General features: G+C 43.7%; 1 protein-coding gene across 4 annotated transcripts in view; it reads right to left on the minus strand.

The window, feature by feature from the left end:
• Window positions 1-23,128, minus strand: part of LOC119165111 (dehydrodolichyl diphosphate synthase complex subunit DHDDS-like) — a 44,263-nt gene that overhangs the window by 12,097 nt on the left and 9,038 nt on the right. For all 4 annotated transcript variants that reach the window (XR_012885751.1, XM_075872411.1, XM_075872412.1 and 1 more), the window contains exon 3: window positions 1,834-1,950. Coding sequence is in view for 3 of the 4 variants with exons in the window: in XM_075872411.1 (XP_075728526.1) it covers window positions 1,834-1,871 (38 nt within the window). In the remaining variant the exon portion in view is untranslated. The remainder of the gene's footprint in view (window positions 1-1,833; window positions 1,951-23,128) is intronic.

The raw sequence follows: 23,128 nt of genomic DNA on the forward strand, positions 1-23,128 counted from the left end.
GTGGCTGACGAGGATGACGAACTATGCCTGAAGTCGGTATAGCCGACAGTTAATAGGGGATCAAGAACAAGATTCTGTAATGGCTCGGAGCAAAGTAGGATTCAATTGTTGCGCAATTCGAATTGTAGGACGCCTGGTTGTTCTGCTGTTCTAAAACGCTTAATGACTTATATTACCACGAATACTTTCTTCACATCAAGTATTTAAAACGCTAGTTTATAAGTGAGTTTCAAGCAGCGGCGTGGCTTGGTAGAAAACTGTCATGGCACGCAGGCTCTGCCTCTCATTTCCCGTTAACAGTGATTGGCATGTCCTCGTAGAAAAGATCGGTCAAGCACTGCGTGCTTTGAGCTTTCTGACGTTTCTGTCTTGCGCAACACCGCTATGAGGGCCCGAGAAATAGCCGCCAGCAGTGTGAGAGTTAGCTCCCACTGTTTTGCTTCTACTCATGGTTTCCTTGAGCGGGAGATGTAATTTTTTGAAGGGAGTTAGCTTTGAAGGGAGATATAGAATTCCAAGCTGTAATAATTGAATGCTTTGCTTAACCTTTAGGTTACCATGGCTAAAGCTTTCTCCAATACTGCAAACATGTATACTTGGCTTTAATTCATCTCTCTCGTGTCTCTCTTCCCTGCTTTTTTTCACTTCAACATAGAATTGATAGGAGTGGTTGCGCAGTGGGTGTTTCGGCTTCGTAATTTCTCACCTATGCCGCAGAAGGGACGACCAATAAATATCGGCGAGTACATTCATTGGTGGAGAAACATCCGAGTTCTCCTCTTACCTAATAGTTCATCAAAGAATACACCGTGATTCACATACCTAACAGGGAGGAGGAAATTTCAGACAATTTTTATCACGAAGCCGTTATATGCTGGGGGTCCTTTAAGCTTTCAATGACGTACTTCCGTCATGGAAATGACGTCTAAAGATAACTTTCAGATGACCAAGTTCCGTCAACGGCCGTCGAACCCCCAATATCTCGGTAGGCGATAACATTTGCAGGGTATGCTATTCCCTGCACAACCATAACATACTTTGTAGGATTTAAAAGCAGGCCTTTTACATATACCACTGCCCTCTCACGGTACTCTTGGTGAAGTGCATCATAGCATCATTACCATGGAATCCAGGATTAGTTCTGAAATGCTTTCAGTGCATCGTTTTGTCCGTGTCCGTCCTAATTGACGCATTTTCAATAGAATCGGAGTTTTGTAAACACAATAAAATTCTGCCAGGTGGTGACCTTGCCCAAAAAGTTGGTGTGACTAAAAGCATCCATTCATTCATACCAAAAATAGTTCTGTGGTATACCAAGCATGCAAAGCAACGCGCTTTCTTCGTCTGGTTGTAACTTTGCGTTGCCCGCTTACACTCGCCACGCGAGAAATCATGGCCGGACAAAAAGAAAGTCACTATGCGCGTTGCGTTTCCCTCAAATCTTGCAGTGGCAATCACTAATTCGAACATGTCATGAGCAGCCGACGTTAGGGCACGTTTGGCGTACATTAAGTCGCACTCCTCTGGCTGTCACTCTGCTTTATTTGGTTTCGCTGTCACCTTTAACTACTAGAGCTATATCGGGCATCATTATTCAATATTGAGTCATTATTCACGGACGTTAGTAGTCGGGATGGGGATGTATCGGTAAGCGTCAACGTGGATGTATTTACAAGAAATGGCGCTTCAATTTAGCTGTCTAAAACGCAGAGGCATCACATAAGCTCTATTATAATAATGTACAGCAAGCATTAAACTGCTTTCTGTAAGGAGATGTTTTACTTTTGTGTTATACCGATTCCCAGGATGGAGGGATCAATCATGTTCGTTTACCTGTTTTCGGCAATGGTGTTGGTCTCAATTCGTGCCATATTTTGTCGCAAATCCTTGCATACCAGGTCAAGATTTCCTGCTGTGCTGACTTTGAAGTTTTGCCGACTGAAGATGTCTCTATAAAAGAAAACAACGTGAAAACGTATTGCGAAAACAACGAAAACGTATTGAATTAAAAAGAAAGGCACACGTTCAATAACTAAATGTTTTTTTGTTTGAGTTTGGCAGATTAACCGGCACTCGTCAGATTATTCTAACAAAGACCGGTCCAACTACCTAAACATTGTATGTGAACTGCGTTGTATGTGAGCCAAAGCAATGTAATTTAACACGAAAATGTTTATGCCAGCATCCGCCAAGATGTCAATCGCGTATTAAATATTGCGCATTACACTTCTTAGCTGGTTGGTTAGACGACTTAGTCACTGATAGCGGGATGACTTTCTGCTCTCCTATAGTAGAGTACAAAGTACTCTGAATCGTTGAACACTTTTTCTAGACACACGTATTTCTATCACAAAAGTGACGTCGAAAAAATACATACACTTATAAATTATATAAAAAACATTGGCTGCGTATCTGCATGTTACACAGCACATGTCGTCGAAAGACGATAGTCTAGCGTCAGGAGAGAGTGAACAAAACGTTTATTTGATGTTCTGCGCAAGAAACTTGGTGAATGGTGTGGATCCTTTTCATATATACGCCACCTGACGGTGAGCTTTTCGTCAGTTTCGCTTCGCAAAAGAGCGTGGGATAGCTAGCGCCATCATGAGGGCATGGAAAGCGAGCCGGCAAATGTGTGAGTGCTGTGATGTTTGTGTTGGCGGCCAGTTGTCCGTATTATCCACTGATATCGCACCGCTTTCTAGCTTGAACGAGCTCCTAGTAAACTCCGATAAGTATTTTGAGATGCTTCCGCTGCCCAATGAGCAACATTTTGTAATCTTCAACAGGTTGGACGAGCAGTTTGGCTTGGTATGACTGACAATGCATGAATCCGGCCTGCAAAAGACTTTCATCGGCGCTCCCTCCCGATGCGGTCCGCGTCCTGCAGGAATGCAAGAGGTGTCTGTGTGCCCTGCATTCAACACGCATCAGCGTCACTGGGAAACAGAGCTTTCGTCGTCTGCTGCGGTGCCATCACAATGGCGGCAGACTGCAGTTCACGTCCGTGGCGCTAGGGGCACCCTCTTTCAAAAAAGGTCTAGTGTGTATTGGAGGCGAGCGAGTGCATCAAGTCATGTCACACGTGCGACATGAGCACCATGTGGCAGTTATCTTGGAAAACACAGTGCGAGCACCCTGCACGCCTGTCTGGGAGGTGATAAGGTGTAGAACATCGTGTGACGGGCACGTGTCACCGCCGTATCGTCTCAGCAAAGCGTTGAAAACTCTTGCCTTTTCTTGCAAGCGCTTCCTGGTCAGCGCAACGTGATAAATGGTACGGTCCCTATAATTACTTAAGCACTATTTTTCTTGTAAGATACACACGTACAAAATATTGACGTGTTATGGTGCCTCAGATATGTGCAATAATTGCTTTATCATTGACAATCACACAAGTAGGAACGCTTAATTTCGAGCAATATTGGTGGGTGCTGCGGATGACTTCGGCCATTTGAAGTATCGTTTGGCCACTTTGGCGTCATTTAGGGTACCTTTAAGGGCACATAAACAGACAAAAGTATAGACAGACAGGCAGATCATAATTTTTGCATCGAATGTCTCCAAGAAAGACTATCGTCTTTAAAATTTCCGTCAATGGGAGTCAAAGCCAAGAGCCTTCAGTTCGCGACAACACGGGTCGGGCGACTTCCCAGTGCGTCTAGGCCACATATTCGCAAACCTTCACCAAAGCCACTGGATAAATGGTCATCACTTTCCAAACGCGCTTTTTGTAAAACTCACTTTTTATAAACTTACACTCAACTTCATTTCTACGCATCCGTTCTATTCGGCACGTTTCCTATAGGAGAAGGGTTAGTGATTTCACGTTCACTACTTGGCTCACCCTGCAAAAACAACGGCGGTTAAACAGTATGGAAACCGTTCAGTGGAGTTTTCCTGTCTGACTGCAGCGCCAGAACACATAGCCTAGCGAATAAAAACAGAAACCTTGAGACGGACGTTGTTGAAAATTGAACGCGAAGCGCGCGTCTGCTGTCGGCAGATTGCGGTCGACTGTACAGTGGCGTACCGACTCTTTGGCGAGGGGGGGGGCATACCTACCTCACTCATCAACTGATATATGTATATATACCAAGCCGACTCATAGCGAGGCCTTCATAGTGCAAAAAACCATGGTCTTTCAGCTTCTCCCTGATCCGGTGGGCCAAGCTGCGGGGTAAGAATACAAGCTTAGCTCCCACTGTGCTCGAGTCCACTGCTTTATTACACTTTACAAACGCCACTTTACAAACTGATGGCATTGCTCCTAGCTACCATAAGCAAAGCTGACCATATTTATCAGAGACTACTGAGGAGACTTTTTTTGGCGCTTTCAGTACAGCTAAAGTAAAGCATTTCAAAATATTCGTAACACACATCGGCTCACAGCATGCAGCTTCGACAGAACAGCGGTGATTCTATTCATTTCAACGCATCATCATAAGCCTGTCAGACAATGCCGTGCACTTATCAACACTATTGCATATGTTTCTGACAGCCATCTTCTCTGCTACTACTGCGAGGTAGCCTGCCTTACCCACTGTTATAGCGAATAAAACTAGGTGGGACTCAGAGCCTTCGCCGCCAACGCGCTGTGTCTAGAGTGCGGGAAACGACCAAGTGATATCAACGAGCACCTCATTGAAACACACTGGACCCCTCGAAGACCTTCCCAATCATCGTCGTCAGGCAGCCACAAGGCAGCGCTGCACTGGCCGTAAACCGCTGCCTCCAGCTACTGTCCGGAAACCTAAGAGCACAGCCTCCGCCACCACCGAGGATCACTGAGAATTCTGACACACAAAAGGATAGTTACATGAACTGCTACTACAAAAGAGCGCGCAGTAAGCCAGAGTTCTTGCTTCATATTGCGACCGTGGAGCTCGCAGATGCCCCCTCCTAGAAAGAAACCCGTAGACAAGGTGGTAACACAAATTCCTCCATTCGACACAGCCTACTAAAATTGATCATCTGTACAATGACCAATAAGCGGATGTTTTCGGGGCAAAAAAATATTCACTGCAAACAGCAGTTAGTTGCTCTAACGCATGCAGGTAACCAAGATTGATAGCTTTCATGAGATTGTTTTAGCTGGAATTTTAATAAAACCTTATAAATCAATAAAGGCTTACAAAGAATGAAGAGATTTGACAAAGAATCTCTTGGGCTCATTCAGAACAGCGCCAATTTCAGTGGTGTTACGGCTAAAGTTACGAGCATGGAGCAGGAAGCCAGAGACCTCGGTGACGCCCAGGGCTGACATATGGTGCCATGTCTGTATAAATCGAAATCTATGAGCGATGACAGGTAGCGCAACACCAAAGAAATGCAGTTTGAACTATACTTTACGTATTTCGACAACAGTAGGTTAAGTATGATAGATCTCTGAAATCACAGCACGTATGGTTGTAGTATCGTAATGATCATGTTCGGAGCCTTTTCCAGTCAAGCAAAAAGCAAATTCACCGTAACCTATGTTTCAGTCTATAGGGGCTTCAATTAAGTGACACAACGAGTAGTCATACTGAATGTAACGAGAAAACAGCGAGTGTGCGTCATATCTATTGCATATATTTGGAAATGAAACTGTGCATTTTAGTCATGAACCTCGCGTCCGTGATTTTAGACGCACTCACTTCCACCGGTCAGGCACAACAGAACTTTTGGGCGAGCTAACGAGAATTTTTTTATGACGACTCTCTTAACAGGCCCCCTAGGCATTTGGCGCCGTAAACGTGCGGAGTGTGAGCTAGCCATCCTAGGCGAGGTATGACGTGCCGCTTGTGCTGGCGGGGCCCCAGAAGACCGAGCAGCCGCGGCCACGGTACACCATCTCCAGTACACCATCTCCGGTACACTAAAGTTTATTAGCTCTGTCACCATGCTCGGAGTTACGGGATATAAATTTTAAGATTCTTTCTCAGGATCTGGTACTCTGATTGAAGTCGAAATTGACAACGTTGTCTCCCCTGTCGCATGTACTATGCACGAGTGAAAGTGTGTGTGTGGGTGGGCGAGTGGAGGCTAATGACAGTTATTTCTCATGCAGAACAGAAACACGACAGCCATATTGTGTCCTGAGATTGGTGCATGGAAATGAAACCAGGCAGGTGGGAGGGGGGGTGGCAGTTCATATGGCTTTAGCAAGTATGGGTCCGTGAGAAAAGTGCAAAATTCGAAAATTTCGCTCGTAGGCGAATAGTGTCTTCAGGACAAATACGCCTAGAAAGATCGAGCAGTGCGTGTAAACATTGCCATTTATTCTAGCGAAAAATAGGCAGATCCAACGTACAGTGGAAATTGACGATATGCAAAGCACGAATGAGGAAGGTTAATAGCTCACATTAAAATCAGCCCAAAGTTATGAGGCAGAGATTAATTATGCCGTTCATGACTTTTATGTTATGATTATCATGTTGGAACTTCTCATTTACCTTCGCCATCTGTTCACGTCCCCTGATACCCAATTTGGCACTATGGAAGCCAGCGAAACGGCTGCGAGCGCATCATGAGCGTAGCAAGTAGTCTCACGTTGTTACATGGCATGCATCTCACAATTATCATGTTTGCACCAGCCACTAACCTTCGTCATTCATTGACATGACGTAATACCACGTTTGTAATATTTGAAGCTGGTGAAACGGCCGCGAGCGCATCCTGAGCGCAGCATGAAGTCAGGTTGTTACATGACACGCATCTCATGATTATTATGTTTGCACCAGTCATATACCTTCATCATTCATTGACGCGACGTAATACCAAGTTTGGCATATTTGAAGTTAGCTTTTGCTTGGGGTGTTTCACTTCAGCAGACACATACCACGTGCCAGGTGACGAAGTTGCTTTGCAACGTCTGTCCTTGACAAAGGAATCGGAAAGGTGTGCTCTTCTTGGTGCGATGTGCGAGCCACGTTGTCTGCGGAATGATTGCCGCTGATCCCACAATGGCCAGGTAGCCACTAAAAATTTATCTCACTGCCTGTTTTTATGACGTGGAGAAGGAGCTTGACAACCTCGTAAGTTAACTGTTCATGGCAACTTCGTCGAAAGATTGACTGCATGCTTTGTAGGGCCGGCTTCGAGTCAGAAAACACAACCCATTTGCTCGGTCTCTGGGATTTCATACACTCTATGGCGCCACGCAAAGCCGCAAGCTCTGCCGTCGTAGACGTAGTGACGTGTGACAACTTCATTCGCAGAATGATTCCTCTAGCTAGAATCACCACCGCACCGCCAGAACCAGATGCTGTGGTTGACCCATTGGTATAAATGAGCACGTGGTTATCGTACATTTCGTGCAGGAGGTGCAAGCTCAATATTTTTAGCGCTGACGAAGGCAAATTTCATTTCTTCTGTATTCCTGGAATTGAAAGACGTACTTGCGGAAGTGTCAGGCACCACGGAGGATATACCAGCTTCTCAGCAGGCGCAAACTTGACGTAAACGACGCACGATGTGGATAGACAATTGCACTAAATTTCATGCGGGGCCTCTCAGTAGCGAAGGTTGCCAAGTGGTGGGAAGGATTCCTAGCATTTTGCCTGAAGTACGTACGCATCGTTTCAATGGTGAAGTGCGTCATGATTATGTTGTCCTGTGCAATGGCACTTGTTTCAGGTGTCGATGCGCAGTGGGGTAAACCAAGGCGTATCCTAAGTGCCTGGGCTTGAATATTTTGTTTTGTGTGCAGGTTCGTTTGGCAGGTGTTAGATATAACAGGTAGGCTGTACCACAAGAATCCAATAAATAATACCTTGTACAGCTGTAACATATACTCGACAGACACTCCCCAACTTTTCCTGGCAAGAATTCTGAACAAGTAACAAATGGCGGTCAGCCGCTTTTTCACGTAGTTTACTTGTGGGTTATAAGACAGGTGTCAGTCGATTATGACTCCCAAGAACCCGTGGCTCTGGTTGCATGACACTAACTGCCCGTTAATTGATATGCCGTAAGTGGACACTGGCTTTCTGCTGAAGGTCACGACTGCACACTTTCTACTTGCGATTTCGAGCCCTTGTTTGCGTAGGTGTGCGATGTCACTGATACTGCCTTCTGAAGTTGAGCGCGAAGTTAAAGTCGAGTCACACTTGATGTCCACACACAGATGTCATCAGCATACATGGAAAATCGTACACTGCTTGGTTGCTTCCCAACTAGCTCTTTGAGTGTTAGGTTGAACAGCGTCGGGCTTAGCACTCCGCCTTTCGACACTCCTCGGCTACAGTAATACTCGGGCGTCGGGCCATTCTCTGTCTGCACGTGAAAAGATCCATTCTGTAGGTAGCTCTGAACACACATATATATTTTGCTACCGAGTCTCACTCTTTCTAATGTACTGAGAATGGCTTCGTGGGTGACATTGTCGTATACCCCTTTTACGTCAAGAAACAGAGCAGCAGAAAACCGTTTGAAGGCCCTCTGGTGCTCTACATATGCCACCAAGTCAATTACATTGTCAATTGATGAGCGGCCTCGTCTGAACTCGGACATGTCATATAAATATATTTTGTGTAACTCTAAGTACTATTCTAGAAGCGTTAAAATCATTCTTTCCATGACTTTTCCCACACAGCTGGCGAGGGCATAACGGGCGGTAGGAGGAAATGTCCAAAGGTGACTTGCCATCTTGGGGAATTAGAATCATGTCACTTGAGTTCCATTTCTGCGCAACCATGCCCGTTTGTCAGGAGTCGTTGTATAGCAGCAAGAGTGCCTTCCGAGGTTTATCTTTTAGAAGACAAAGAGCACGGTAAGGGATGCCGTAAGGTCCTGGCGCTGAAGAACGTCTACACAAAGAAAGCGCAGCATTTAGTTCTTCCACTGAAAACGAACACGCCATTCGGAGAATACGTGAAGATACAGAAAAGTTCGGCTTCTTCGTCCCAGTTGAATTCGCCCCGCTGGAAATCCTTCGACAGAAATAATCTGCGACATCAATCTCTTCGCAGCGTAAATGAAGTGCCATAGATTTATATGTCTAGCGTTGAGTAATGGTTGTACGAAGACCCCGGACAGTTTTTCATATTGGTAACAGAGGCTTTCTGAGATCCAAAGACTCACAAAAAGATACCCATAGTCGCTTATCCAACTTGTCCAAGTGACGCTGTATTTTCTTTTGTGTGCGTCCAGCCACTCTCAGATCATCATGACTTCGTGCGTCGATAACGTCGTTCTGCACGACGACGAATCGCTCCGAGTTTCTCGAGATCAATGTCCATATCACTTCAAGGTGAGCTCACTGGAACGAATGCGTGGTGGACGGTAGAGCACTCTTTATTGCGTCCTCTAGGCTGAAGGGTGAGCCGCTAAAATAGTCTTCCATGATTAACTTGCATTTTTGCCAATCAGTGCACTTGACGGCTCTGGAGGACTTGAGACTTGAAAAGCCTTCAATGTTAAGGTATGTTGGAACAGCTGTAACAATGAGCCAAGCACAAGCTTGAATAGAAATTAACAATTCACCGCAGCTTCTAATATCTAAACTGCCGGTGGAATCGCAACTAGACGCAACAGATGATGTTTCGTTAGAAGCCACCTGAAACGACGGCGACCTTCCCTGGTGTAAGAAGCTATTTCGCTGCTTCTACAATGATTTTCTTGCGCGGCAGCGCTGTTTCTGTCACACTCTTCGTGGCGAGAATTTCCCGGCCCCAAATTGCTTGTGCTGTGTCTTTTTAAACAAGCATTAGCTTCTTGTTCTTTAAGAGTTTGCTTGCTGCATCCCTTTTCAAAACGATTCCCTTGGCCCCTTGAAACTGCAAGAAAAAAGAAAAATATAGTATTCTTGTTTTTTTACACATCATATAGCGAGGCTGCAAGAGACATGGACTATATGAAAAGTGGTGCCCTGTAATGCCCCATCTCGAAGCACAAGAAATAATGAACTACCAACTCGCCCAATTCATCACACTGCTAAACAACATATACATATTACCAATACTGCAACATATGGAAATAGAACTGAAATCAGCATTGAAAGTACGAACTATCAACTTTCTTTTTCAAGAAATCAAGGTGTGTCTGGTTGGAATTGTGTTAATGGCTCATATCTTGCTTGAACTCACGGGGCATCCACCATGTAGGAAAAATGAGGGGCTCCTTTCATATTGCTGCCATTTTTTTCGCAAAAAAATTACACAGACAAACACATATAGCAGTATTATACCAAAGAGTGTGGTGTGAATGCTTAAGTTGAAAATTCCACATGCACATGCCGCATTTTCAGTTGATCAGCACAGGGAACTGTGTCCTTGTTGTTACTTTCGTCGATGCACACAATGAGCACTTGTGTAAGCATAGCACAGCTGTGCAGCTCAGCCCGAGTTTCCTCCTCTTTTCCAGAGACCTGGAATTGAAATTCACGTTCTTTAGTTCGTTTTTCTTCATCCTGAATGCTTTTCTTTGATAGATGAGGAAAGAACAGGACTGAAAATTTTGCAATTTTTGGACGTCAACATACACATAAATAAGTTAGAGCCAATTGTGGGAGCACCAATATATAGAGGACTGCATAAATAGAAAAGCTCGACGTGCCAGCACGCTAAAGAATGTTTCGCATTAATTAACAAAATAGCAAATTTTTGCTGTAGCTGGGTCTCTCTGTGGGAGCCTGTTTTTTGCTATGAGCCTGTGGGAGTCTGTTTTCCACTATAAAAAAGCTAGTAATAGTATAAGAACTGGTGCACCGAAGCTTCGATCCTAAATTAACTTAGAAATCAAATGCCATACTTACAATAAACAATCTTGCTTTCCAGGCTTTTTTTCAGAGTTGCTACCTTTTCTTTGAAAAAATCATGTTCCTCTTTCAATTCTACAGCATTAGCTTTGCACATTTTAACCTTCTCAGTCATTTCTTTCAGCTCACTGCGAGCAAACACAGAGTGCGAACCACTCTCTGAGCTCCCTTATATCACATGGATGACATGGCTCTGTTTGCGCTGAAGCAGACAATGGCCAAATATCTACAGTAGTGATGAACGTATTGAAAAATTTACAACAAAGAGTAAGCCTATATTTCATACCAACCAACCTGTTTCCTATTGCCGCCTTTACTTCTTTATGTCCAACGCTAAGACTTCTCAACAGTGTTGTGGGCATCGTCAAGGGAGTTGGATAATATTTTGTGATACAAGGTCTCTCTTACATTTTCCCTGTTCTGCTTTTACTTCTGTATTGTGCATGTAAAGAATTTAAAAACATCAAAAAACAAATCAGATACAGAATTGTCTGGGAGAATCTGCACATCACTGCAATGATGTAGCTATTCCAAAATTTGTTTTGCTGTACTGCAAACACAAACTATAGACCGACCTTTTTTTTCTACTTTCTTGTTTTCTGTGGCGGCTCCTCTTCATCCAAGCTGCCACTCTGATTCCGTAAAATCTTCAGTACTGGCACTTTTTTATTCTGCATGTGTTCATGCTCTTCAGCTTCACTTTATGATTATCCAAGAGAGAGAGAAAGCAAATATTAATTCATTTACAAGCGATAGTAGGGGCATATCTACAACATTAAAGCAACAAAGGCATACAAAAGCAAATGCGCATTGATGATAAGGATAAATGTATGTGTTTGTGGCCTATCTGCAGAAAAACTGACGAGAAACGTCTATGCTGAAAACCAACATAGCTGACGAATCACAATAACAATTTATTCAACAGACATTAATTGAAGAAACATAATATTTAGCTATTTTGCGCTGTGGAAAGCTAAGATAGGCACACAGACACGATCTGATCATTGTATTTTTCCGGCAGCCGCAACAGGAGCATGGTCTTTTGGTACATAATGTAAGTGGAATAGTGAATTATTGAGACCTGAACGGACTGAACAGGCGCCTGTGTCTTCTTGCTTACAGATTCCCTGCACATATGTAGGCTATTTTACTTTGTGGATGTTTTTTACCGTGGCAGTCATACCCTATAATTAGATTCTCAAAGTGGCGAGCATCACCCGGAGGGCACTCAACGTTATCTTGTGATGACATCACTCGCAAAGGTAAGGTGCTGCCATAACGTGAAGCACATGTTTGCAATGTCCTGTTGGCACAATAAATAAATAAATAAAGGCCTCGGCGAGCAGCCCTTTCAGACGGACTACTAGAAGATCTGAGCTAGAACAACAACGTTCAAACATTTGTGCTATTATTTACGTTAAAATGTTAAACCCATATGCTCAACTGCTTTGATAATAATACGCGCACTGTTACAGAATCCTAAACACATACCTGTCAATATCAGGATCTCGGCCTGATTGAAACCAGGGTCTTCATCATCCACCGGGTCGTGCCAGAAAGCACTATACGTAGCGCGTTTATCAAAATCCGAGTCGTTTGAAGGCACGAAATCTTTGATGTCTCTGACCGCATTGACGTGACGTTTCTCGTCGAAATGGTTTAGAAATGTTACCACCGCAAGCGTCTCGATGACGCAACAAAAACTGCAAAGTGTTGGAAATGAATGCACGATCGAAGCACGAAAACCTTAGCCACACATGAACACACAAAGCAAGACCAAAATCCACTCAATTGGATAGGATTGCATTGACGTGTTTCACAAAATAGCCATTGTCATGCAGTGATTTCAGGAAACTTATTTCCCAAGTGCTAGACAAACTTTATAGTTAAATGTAAAATATTTATATGTAGTAAAGATCTGAATAATTTTTGGTATGTTTTAACACAAGCATCCGCCATTGACTAATGTGGGCGCATTGAGTTAATAAACAGAGCGACTATATTAACTCTTTGTGTGGGCGGGTTTGTTTTGCAAGTGTGATCCAATGCAATCCAGTGATATCGAATAGTGCCGACAACGTTAACAACGGTGTGTTTTGGTGCTGTTTGCCTCGGCCGTCTCTATTTTTCGCGAATATGCGTTCCATAAAGCAGCATTTGGAGCCAATAAACAATGCTTCTGACCTTCCGAAATCGTTGCGGACGTATCTGCAAAGCTGTGCGTTCGCGCTAGGCACCAATGACAACCAAAGCAGCATCAAAGCTGTCCAGGCGCCAGATGTTCCATGGTGAGACGACGACAATGCAGGCAACGTCATGGACGCTGCATGAGAAAATACTGCAAGACGGCAATTTTGTGCCTGCGACTAATTCGACCTCCCCTGAAGCGCTACCTGTGCAGAGTGATCATGAACAATCGGCTCACGACTTGCTGTTAGTGGTACTGAGCTTTGCACTGAAGACCGGCTCGTCTTGAGAAGCTGTTGAAGCTCTGCAGAGGCTGATTGTGCATATAATTGAAAAGCATGACGATCCGACGTCAAAGTACAAGTTTAAGGAGCAAGTGGGAGCCAGAATCTGGGCCGCCTGATTTCACTTCTACCGTGCGCTTTGCAGGAATTCACTAGGAGAGACGTCGGGTGATCTGCAGGAACCACGGAGGAAGGAAAGGTAAGGAGAGGCCCTGACGTCACTCGTTGTGAAGCCGCGATGAAGCCGGAAGTCGGCCATATTGACTAGGCAAATTCTCCTATCTTGTTTACATATAAATGCGAAGCAGAAGGCGCGAATCCTTCTCCGGCTCGGAAAGCACGTGGGCTGTGCAGCGCGTGTGTCGTGACGATCCGAAACTAATGGAACTGGGCTCATCACTCTGAGCCAGCGGGACACCTTCAGCGAAATCGCTTCGTCCGAGTAATAACAGGGAGTAACAGCTCGCCGACAACGAAACAACTACGAGAGAACGCGCGCTAGATGCACTGACAACGGTGAGTGCTTTCACGTCATTAATTCAGCAACTGTACAGACAACACGATCGGTCGTGCGCCTTCTACGGTTGCATTCCGCCACGCGTCCGACGCAGCGTCCTGCCACTGTGTCCCGTGTTCTGCGTGAAACTCACCGGCGTCAGCATTCTGCGACCGTGGTGACATTGAGCACGGTGCTAGTGACAGTTGAATGTGGTTGCTGTTACGTTGAGAATACATGCAATGCTGGTGGAGAGTGTACCAAGCGGAACAGAAAAGGTGTTTTAATACGCACATGCACGTTGGTACTATACATACACAACACGAAACTACTTATGTGCACATGGTTCTCACGGCGTCTTGCTGGGCTCAACAGCGTCGTCCGTTGTCACAAGCAGGAGCACTGCTCAACCGTCACTGACCTGCAAGGCATTGGTCGTCATTCGGCTTCGTCATGGTGCCCAACGCAATTTCGCTGAACACTAACTGCTTCATCCGCGTCATCCGCCGCACGACACATGGATATGCACTTGTTCTACGCACTGTTGAAACCCCGTGATGGACAAAGGGATTTGTAAACATTGCTAAGAGTAATGTATGAGCCAGGAGAACACTGCGTAACCAATAACGCGGCACAGAGCACAGATATTGTCCGCCACGGCTCAGCACGAGACCTGGGGAGGCACACATTCCGCCGCCAGCCGCGGCCGCTCACTGCTAGACCAGCTCCACAGCGCAACACGTAACCATAGCAACGCCGCCATTGTGCCTAGTGAATATGGCCGCCACGATGTCATTTCCGCCACATTCTTTACGCCCTGTGCCGGCTGGGCATGCCCTCTCCTTACCTTTTTCCTTCCTCCGTGGCAGGAACGAAACAACTTTCAGGCCGGCTGCTCAACTTGTAACAACAGCTACAGTGGACGGAATTTGATGCTGGACGGCCACTTTCTTGTTACCTTGCCAATTGTGCGGCAGCTTTCTTCCTTGCTCTGTGATCAAGCTGTCGCAAATGATTTAGGTCAAAGGCTGCAATCTTTCAACTATCAAGAGCAAGCCAAAACGTCAGCTGACGTGAGAAAAATCAGGGAAATAACATACGGCTCTATATACCAAGAACTGAGACAAAAACTGGGGAAGGGTGACCTCACGCTAACCTTCAATGCTGATGGCAGTCTGCTTTTCAACTCCTTCAAATTTTCTATTTAGCCGATACAGATTGCAGTGAACAAGCTACCACAACAGTTGAGGTCCAAAAACATTAAAGTAAGTGCCCTGTGGTATGGCCAGTCATATCCTGATATGATTTATTTCTTGGAAGCTTTGTACAGCAAATGAGAGGCATCAATGCCAACGAAGGTGTGACTGGCATGGGTGGCACCTGACCATTGCGTTCACAGGTGAGAAAAAAACTCTGTTTCAATCATGGTACTGAACATGTGTGGTTAGCTAGTGTCAGGCTCAAATGTCATGAGCACTGTATGAGGTTTACTTAATTTCATACGTCCTAATGAAAAAAAACTTAACACCTGAATTACAATAAATTATATTTTGACTATTATGCAATTCAAATACTTCACTGACAGGGCTTTCAAATCTGTGAAATAAAAGCAGAATGAGGAATACAGGAAGATTTGGTAACTTGGTAGTATAAAAGTATTGATAAGTATAAAACAGTGCTTAAATTTACGAATGTATTGTGACAATGCACATATGCACTCACTTAAGCAGTTTGCTTAAAAAGTAACGAGTCACTCAATAAACCCAGTTGCTGGTTCTGAGCCATGTGGGTCATTTTTCTTGTCTGATGTGCTTAGTACTCTCATATATTTCACATAAAAGTAGTATGTCTGTTTCAATATGAAAATATTTGAACAACAAAAGTAAAGTATAATGAGAGCCCTGCATGGTTTTAAATAGAATGTACTTATTGCAAGTTTACTGCCTCAGCTGTTGTGCTCATGCTCCGGCCCGAGCAGCACTGCAAACTTTTATGCAGTATAGTAGCTACTATGGCTGTGGATGGTGCTCACATCAAAGGAAGACCGTGGATGGTGGGTAAAGCTTGTAACAAATTTTGCTGTCTCATAGACGCTATAACATTCAAGTAAATCTTTTTAATTTTGAGGCCACGTTCTTATGGTCTTCGAGCAAACAAATCATGCATATATATGGGCAGTTATATTGTTCATTTACAAGCAATTTCTGTGTTCTTGCTAAAAGTTTGTTATTTTTCAAAAATGCTGCCGTTTGACCCACCATTATTATAAATTACATCTTAGGGGTATAAAGGAAATTCCCATGTTGCTTAGTATCTCCAATAAAAAAGTTTTGGAATATTGACGAGTCTTTGTATCCCCTTCACAGTGGCTGTGGCATTTTGCTGCCAAGCATGATGTGGCGAATTAATTTTAGATTGTAATGGCTGCATTCTGATGAGAACAGCAGGTGAAATGGCCATGTTTTTTGTGTATTTATTTAAGGTACATTTCTAAAATGTGTATGAGGCGTTCATTGTAGAAAACCAATTAACCCTAAATGTCAGCAAATAAGGAACTGGACAGGCATTTTTTCATGTTTATTTGTATTACTTCTTGTTTCGCCGAAGTGTAACTGTCAAGTACCAACTGGGCCTGGCAGCCAAGCATGAAGGAAATTTACGGAAAAACACTAAAACAACACACAAAAAAGGCGTCAACACTACACCATCTATACAAAGGGTTGAATGGCTCAACACCTGTGATTAACCTGCCACACTTCAATGTCATCTGAAGTTTCACCCAAGATTACATGAATTTTGTGCTTTTAGGTGTAGGGCAGCATTTCACAGAGCTGTGGCTGTTCGCAGTAAATGAGTCATTATACGTTGGTTCAGCACAAGCTTTATCTAATATAGATAAACGCTTTTGTGCAATTCAGCCCCCTCAATCAGTATCACGTCTTTCTCGCTCTCTTTCAGTGCGAAAATACTGGAAGGCTAGCGAATGGCAGCAATAGCTGTTGTATTTTTCGCTACCATGCTTTGAGGGGCTTTTGCCAGCACATTTTTTAAGCACTTTTCACTTTTCGTCCAAGGAACTGCACTATTACTGCAAGACACAGTGAGTAAAGCTGAATTTACTGCTAGTACGGCCTGCCTTGCACGGTTTGTAGTTGATGTACAGTTCATATATTGCGAGAAGCGCATGATATACAAAGTCCGTCAGCTGATGTGGTGCTGCAAGCTCTCCTCTGGGCACAGCCCTGCTTTAGCTTTGAGTTCAACATTGGCTACCTCAAAAATTGGCACTATCAACTAACAGACAGAAAAAGTACTTTATGGGGTCTTAAAAAACGCTACTCCTTTAGCGAAACGTCGCGGGCCGCTCCCACTAAGGCTGTGCCAATTGAAATAGTGGAACGGATCTTGATGGAAAGCAGCCACGAAAACTTGTGTGCACAAGCATGTCCACAGACTCTGCGTTTTTTAGTGAAGCCTGGCTGTTCAAGCAGTGAATCAGCTGTTACCCTTGTCAGTAAGCCAGGGAAGTATCTCAATCACTGCTTAGCTTGGTAAAAAATCAGCTTGAACACAACACCTGTGAAATTGTTTTGGAGCATGACAGAGTGATTGGAGCTTGGACCATGTTTCAGAGTCAAGCATACAAGAGGCCGAGGAAAACAGACAGCACTGCCCTTGTGACTGGGCAAGAAAAACGCCCAATAATCAAGCACACTGTTTCATTCAAAGATATTGCAAACTCTGTAATAATAGTTATTGTGTCACATAGGTTTTACTCTGAGTGTGCCTATAACACAAGTCATGTAATAAAATGTCAAAGGGCGAATTAGTTATTTTTAGTAGAATTGTCAACAAATGTTACTCTTTGTACCAATGTTGAGTGCGATAGAAAAAAAATTTTCATAAGGATGCCACAGAAAACACTGTTAGCAACAAAATTGGTAGCCATTCATGTGTGATGAAATTCAAAATATTTTAATAACTGAAATAATAGCAAAGTTTTTACACCACGTACAGTTCTTGTGCAATTTTTCTTTAAAATACTCCTGACACCAGAGATGGAAACTTGAGATGCTTCTCTTGTTTGATGATCGAGCAAATGTCAGCACTTCTAACTGATTGTAAGTAACCAATGTTGCTGTTAAGATATTTTAACTAGGTTTTGCAGACCGCATGAGTGCTCAGCTGAATTTTCAGCACCGCATGACACTGCTAATAGTATGATGTAGACAGGGGGGCCATTGTGATGTTCCACAAAAAATTGGGCATCGTCCGCGTCGCAGAACCATCATGGTGGGCACATTTGGGGTGCATATTTCATGAATTATACGAAGCAGTTTGTACAAGCAGTAATTCTAGCTGTGATCACTGCGTCTTGCAGTAAGAGAGCAATGCCTTGTACGAGAAGCGAAAATTACAATTCAATTTGGCATTACCAACTTCGTATGAAGCAGTCAAAGATGACAAACTGTGCCTTTTCTAGAAACAGGTAGTACATATTCGCACTATCTTACTTGCAAGCAAGTTAAATGTTTTGACCTTATTCATGTCATTTTTGTTAACCCCATAACAATTATTGGTTGTAATGATGGAGTTGTGTGGTTTCAATGGCTTGGAACCCAGTTAATATTTGGCATTCATTGGTGCCACTTTTCACCAAGTTTACTGGCTAAGGTATACATCTTTCATTTGTTTATACAGTTTTCATAACATAGATTACCATTCTTAGAAATGACCATCAGGCTTTCACAGCTATATGAGGGCCAGGATATGTGACTACTGCCATTATGATGTGCTAACCTGACGTTTTCTACCTTCAAGCAGGCTAACGTTCAAGTTTCACTCATTGAGTAATATTATTTTTTTTACTTTTCAATATCTATGGAAGCGAATACATCAAAAACGGTGTCTTGTTTTCCATGTGGTCCTCTGTTTAGGAACCTATCGATAAATTGGGGTTCTAGGACGACGACGAAGTGCCGGTGTGGCATAATGCCAAATGTTTGAGTTCCATGGATTTTTGTCAATAATTTTCATTTCACCTGTGAAGCGCGGTCTCCTGCAGGTGTGCAATGGAAGTAGAGCCCAACGGAAAACTACCCGACACCGGAATGACCGTGGGTGTTGCTTACAGGAAGCGCTACAGCTCCGAAAGTGGTACTGACAGTGATGACACCAAACCTTACAACGTCAGCAGTGATGAAGCAGGGGACGACAACTTCGAGCTTGTCAGGAACCCCAAGAAAAAGAGACAACTTCTGATCACGTCACTCAATTCGAGTGAGCCCACTATGCGATCTTCGTGAAATACGGAGGTATCAACTATTCTTTTCATGACAGTTCTCGCTAGTGACAACATGAGACGTCTTAATTGGCAAGCCGTGTCTCTACAGCTAGAGGCACTGGTGCCGAACGAAGTAAAGGAAGTCAGAGTGAATAGCCGCAAGAACACCCTAGCGATTGACGTCAATCATGTGACTGCGCGGGACAGATTGCGTGAAGTAACGGAACTTAATGGGATGAAAGTCCGCTCTCGTATATCACTGGGCAAAGAAGTGAGCAGTGGGGTGATATATGAAGTTGCCGAAGCCATTAACAACTCGGACCTACCAGTCTTGATTAAGCCGGCTTCGGAAGATGCCATTGTTACAAGTATAAGTCGTATCGGGACATCACGACGCGTATGAATTAGATATAAGGGGGAATCACTTCCATCACACGTAAAAGTGGGCCACTCCTGTGACGCAGTTCGCCCTTTCATTGCGAAACCACTTCAGTCCTGGAAGTGCATGATGTTAGGTCATGCAAGTGGTGTGTGCATGAACTGTTCTATCTGGTCCCGATGTACTGGGCACCACAACAAGGAAACGTGCCAGGCCACGAATTTGAAGTGCTCAAACTGCATTGGACCCCATGATGCCTTTTCGAAGGACTGTCCTTTTATTCGAAAGGAGCTAACAATACTGAAGAAAAGGGCCAGAGATGATATCTCATACCGAGAAGCAGTTGCATCTATTACGCACATAGAAATTAATGCAACGAATGTGCTCAATTGTTTAAGACACGGATGTGACTGACCGTCTGTAACGTTAAGCAAATAAGTGCCGTTTTATCGACGGAATGAGTGACATTTCTCTCCTTCTCTTTCTATTTCTAACTTTTATTCCCCTTACCCTCTCCACAGTTCAAGATAGCCAACCGAGCTCAGCCATGGTTGACCTACCTCCCTGCCTTTTTTTCATCCTCATTCCCACTCTATATAGGAATAAATTCTGTGTAAGGCAACGCAGCTGTAGAATTTAGTACCATTCTTTCTTTGATCACTTAGTGGTTTCATTAGTTATGTGTTGATACGAAGAGCAGTGTGCATATTTTCGCTCAATACTTTACAATGATATGATTAGTAATTGTGTGTTAACATATTCATAACTTATTGGAACATAAGTTACTTGTGTAACCCATTTTTTTCTTGTATGTTAACTACTGCTGTGTTAACTCCATTCATTCATACTGAAAGCATGAACGGATGCATGTTTTCAACTTATTTGCTGCCTGCAGGACCACGAACAAAGTGCTTTAAACGAAAAGATTTTAAAATTAATAGTAATTATGCATACCTGGTTATGTGTATTCTGGGTCCCTTAATTCTACACACACCTTTGTTTCCATACCAACAAAACAGCACATGTGCCTTGAATAAATAGAGAAAATATTTATTTTATTTATGTACCACTTTCAGGGAATGTTTGCAGAGGTGAGTGAGAATTGCCATTTAGCTAGCATTTATGTTTACGATTGTTTGCTTTATACTTAACCTCATGAATGAACTGACTTCAGAGGCGATCTCTCCTATGAAGACAGCCGTTTTGAAGTTGAAACGGTGTCAAGCTAGTACAATACTATTTATTCACTTGGGATGTGTCGCTTTTTTAGCATTATGTGTTCAGAAGAGCTCATTGAGGTCACACTGAATATTTGTCACACTGAATACATGACTCTCCAGTATAACTCGCAGTGCCACCTGGGCACATGATATTCATGTATGTTTCTTGTCAAGATTAGTTGCCAGTTTTTCTCTTGAGTGCGAAATTCAAGACGCGAACATCCATTCCAATCACTCAAAGCTGTGCGTTTACAAATAAGCACTATCAAGTGAAACCAATGCAATCCAACTTTCAAATCAGCAGCTTTCCACGAAAACCAATTCAATCTTCAACATGAGTTGTCCAACTTGAACCAATGATACCTCAGTTCAAGACCAGTAGCTTTCACAGGAACCTGTGTGTTCCCAGTGGAAGACAAGCAACATTTTACTGGGGTCTGTGTGACCCTATTTCAAGACCAGCAACATCATACTAGTACCAGTACTCAGTCGCCACGAAATCAGCAACACTTTACTGATACCAGAACAGTACCAGTTCAACACCAGCAATATCCCACTTGTGCCAGTATCCTGTTAATTCAAAACCAGCAACATTCTACTGGTACCAGTTCAAGACCAGTGGCCTTCTGCTGGGACCATTTGAAATCAGTTCACTTCCAACTGTGACCAGAAGAAACCAGTTCACTCCCAACTGGGACCACTAAAAACGAGAATAAACCAGTAGAGAAATTTTTACCAGGGCAAATTTGGCATATTTGAAGCTAGCGAAATGGCCCCAAGCGCATAATAAGCGTAACATGTAGTCACGTTGTCACATAACGCGCATGTCACGATTTTAATGCATGAACCACTCACATACCTTCGTCATCCAATAATGTGACGTAATACCAACTTTGGCATATTTGAAGATAGCGATCGAAACGGCTGCGAGCGCATCATGAGCGTAGCATGTAGTCACGTTGTTACACGACACGCATTTCACGATTATCATATTTGCACCAGCCACATACCTTAGATATTCATTCACGAGATGTGATACCAAATTTGGCATATTTTAACCAAGCGAAATGGCCATAAACGCAGCATGATCGTAGGATGTTGCCACGTTGTTACATAACACGCACCTCATAACTATAATGTTTGCGCCAATCATATAACTTCGTCATTCATTGACGTGACGTAATACCACGTTTGGCATATTTGAAGCTAGCAAAACTCCCGTGACCGCATCATGAGCAAAGCAAGTAGTCACGTTCTCGAATGACATACATGTTACGATTATCATGTTTGCACCAGTCACATACTTTCGCCATTCATTGACGTGACGTAATAGCAAATGCGGCATGTTTGAAGCTAGCAAAACAGCCACGAGCGCATCATAATTGTGGAATGAAGTTATGTGGTTACATGCACGCATCTCATCATTATTATGTTTCGACGTATGATTTACTTAAGTCGCCCATTCGCGTCACGTAATACCAAATATGGTACATGTGAAGCTAGCGAAACTGCCGCAAGCACATCATGAGCGGAGCTTGTAGCCACGTTGTAACATAATAATCATCTCACAATTATCATGTTTCTACCTGCCACATGCCCTGGTCATCTATTCACGTCCTGTAACACAAAATTTGATATATTTGAAGCTAGCGAAACGGCTGCGAGCACATCATCAAGGTCACATGTAGTCATGTCGGTACATTACACGCATGTCAAGATTATCATATTTGGACGTGTGATTTACTTAAGTTGTCCGTTCGCGTCACGTAATACCAAATTTGGTACATGTGACGCTAGCGAAACAGCCGCAAGTGCATCATGAGCGTGGCATGTAGTCATGTTGTTACACATCACGCACCTGATCATTATAATGTTTCAATCAGTCACATGCCTTTGTGATTTATTCACGTCCTGTAGTAACAAAATTGATATATGTGTGAAACTACCGAAACGATCGCGAGTGCATCATGAGCGTAGCATGAAGTCACGTTGTTACATGACACGTATTTCACGATTATTATGTTTGCACCAGTTACAAACTTTCGTCATCCATTGACGTGACGTAATACCAAAATTGGCATATTTGAAGCTAGCGTAACGGTCACAACTGCATCATGAGTGTGGCATGTAGCAATGTTGTTACATGCACGCATGTCATTATTATTATATTTGGGCGTGTCATTTGCCTATGTCGTGCGTTTTGAGACGTCATACCAAATTTTGACCACATGAAGCTAGCGAAACGGCGGCTAGCGCATCAAGAGCGTGGCATGCAGCCGTGTGCCCCGCCGCGGTGGTCTAGTGGCTAAGGTACTGGGCTGCTGACCCGCTGGGCGCGGGTTCGAATCCCGGCTGCGGCGGCTGCAGTTCCGATGGAGGCGGAAATGTTGTAGGCCCATGTGCTCAGATTTGGGTGCACGTTAAAGAACCCCAGGTGGTCTAAATTTCCGGAGCCCTCCACTACGGCGTTTCTCATAATCATATAGTGGTTTTGGGACGTTAAACCCCACATATCAATCAAATCATGCAGCCATGTT

The sequence above is a fragment of the Rhipicephalus microplus genome, chromosome 8 (genome assembly GCF_043290135.1).
Source record: "Rhipicephalus microplus isolate Deutch F79 chromosome 8, USDA_Rmic, whole genome shotgun sequence".
In the NCBI taxonomy this organism is placed as follows: Eukaryota; Metazoa; Arthropoda; class Arachnida; order Ixodida; family Ixodidae; genus Rhipicephalus; species Rhipicephalus microplus.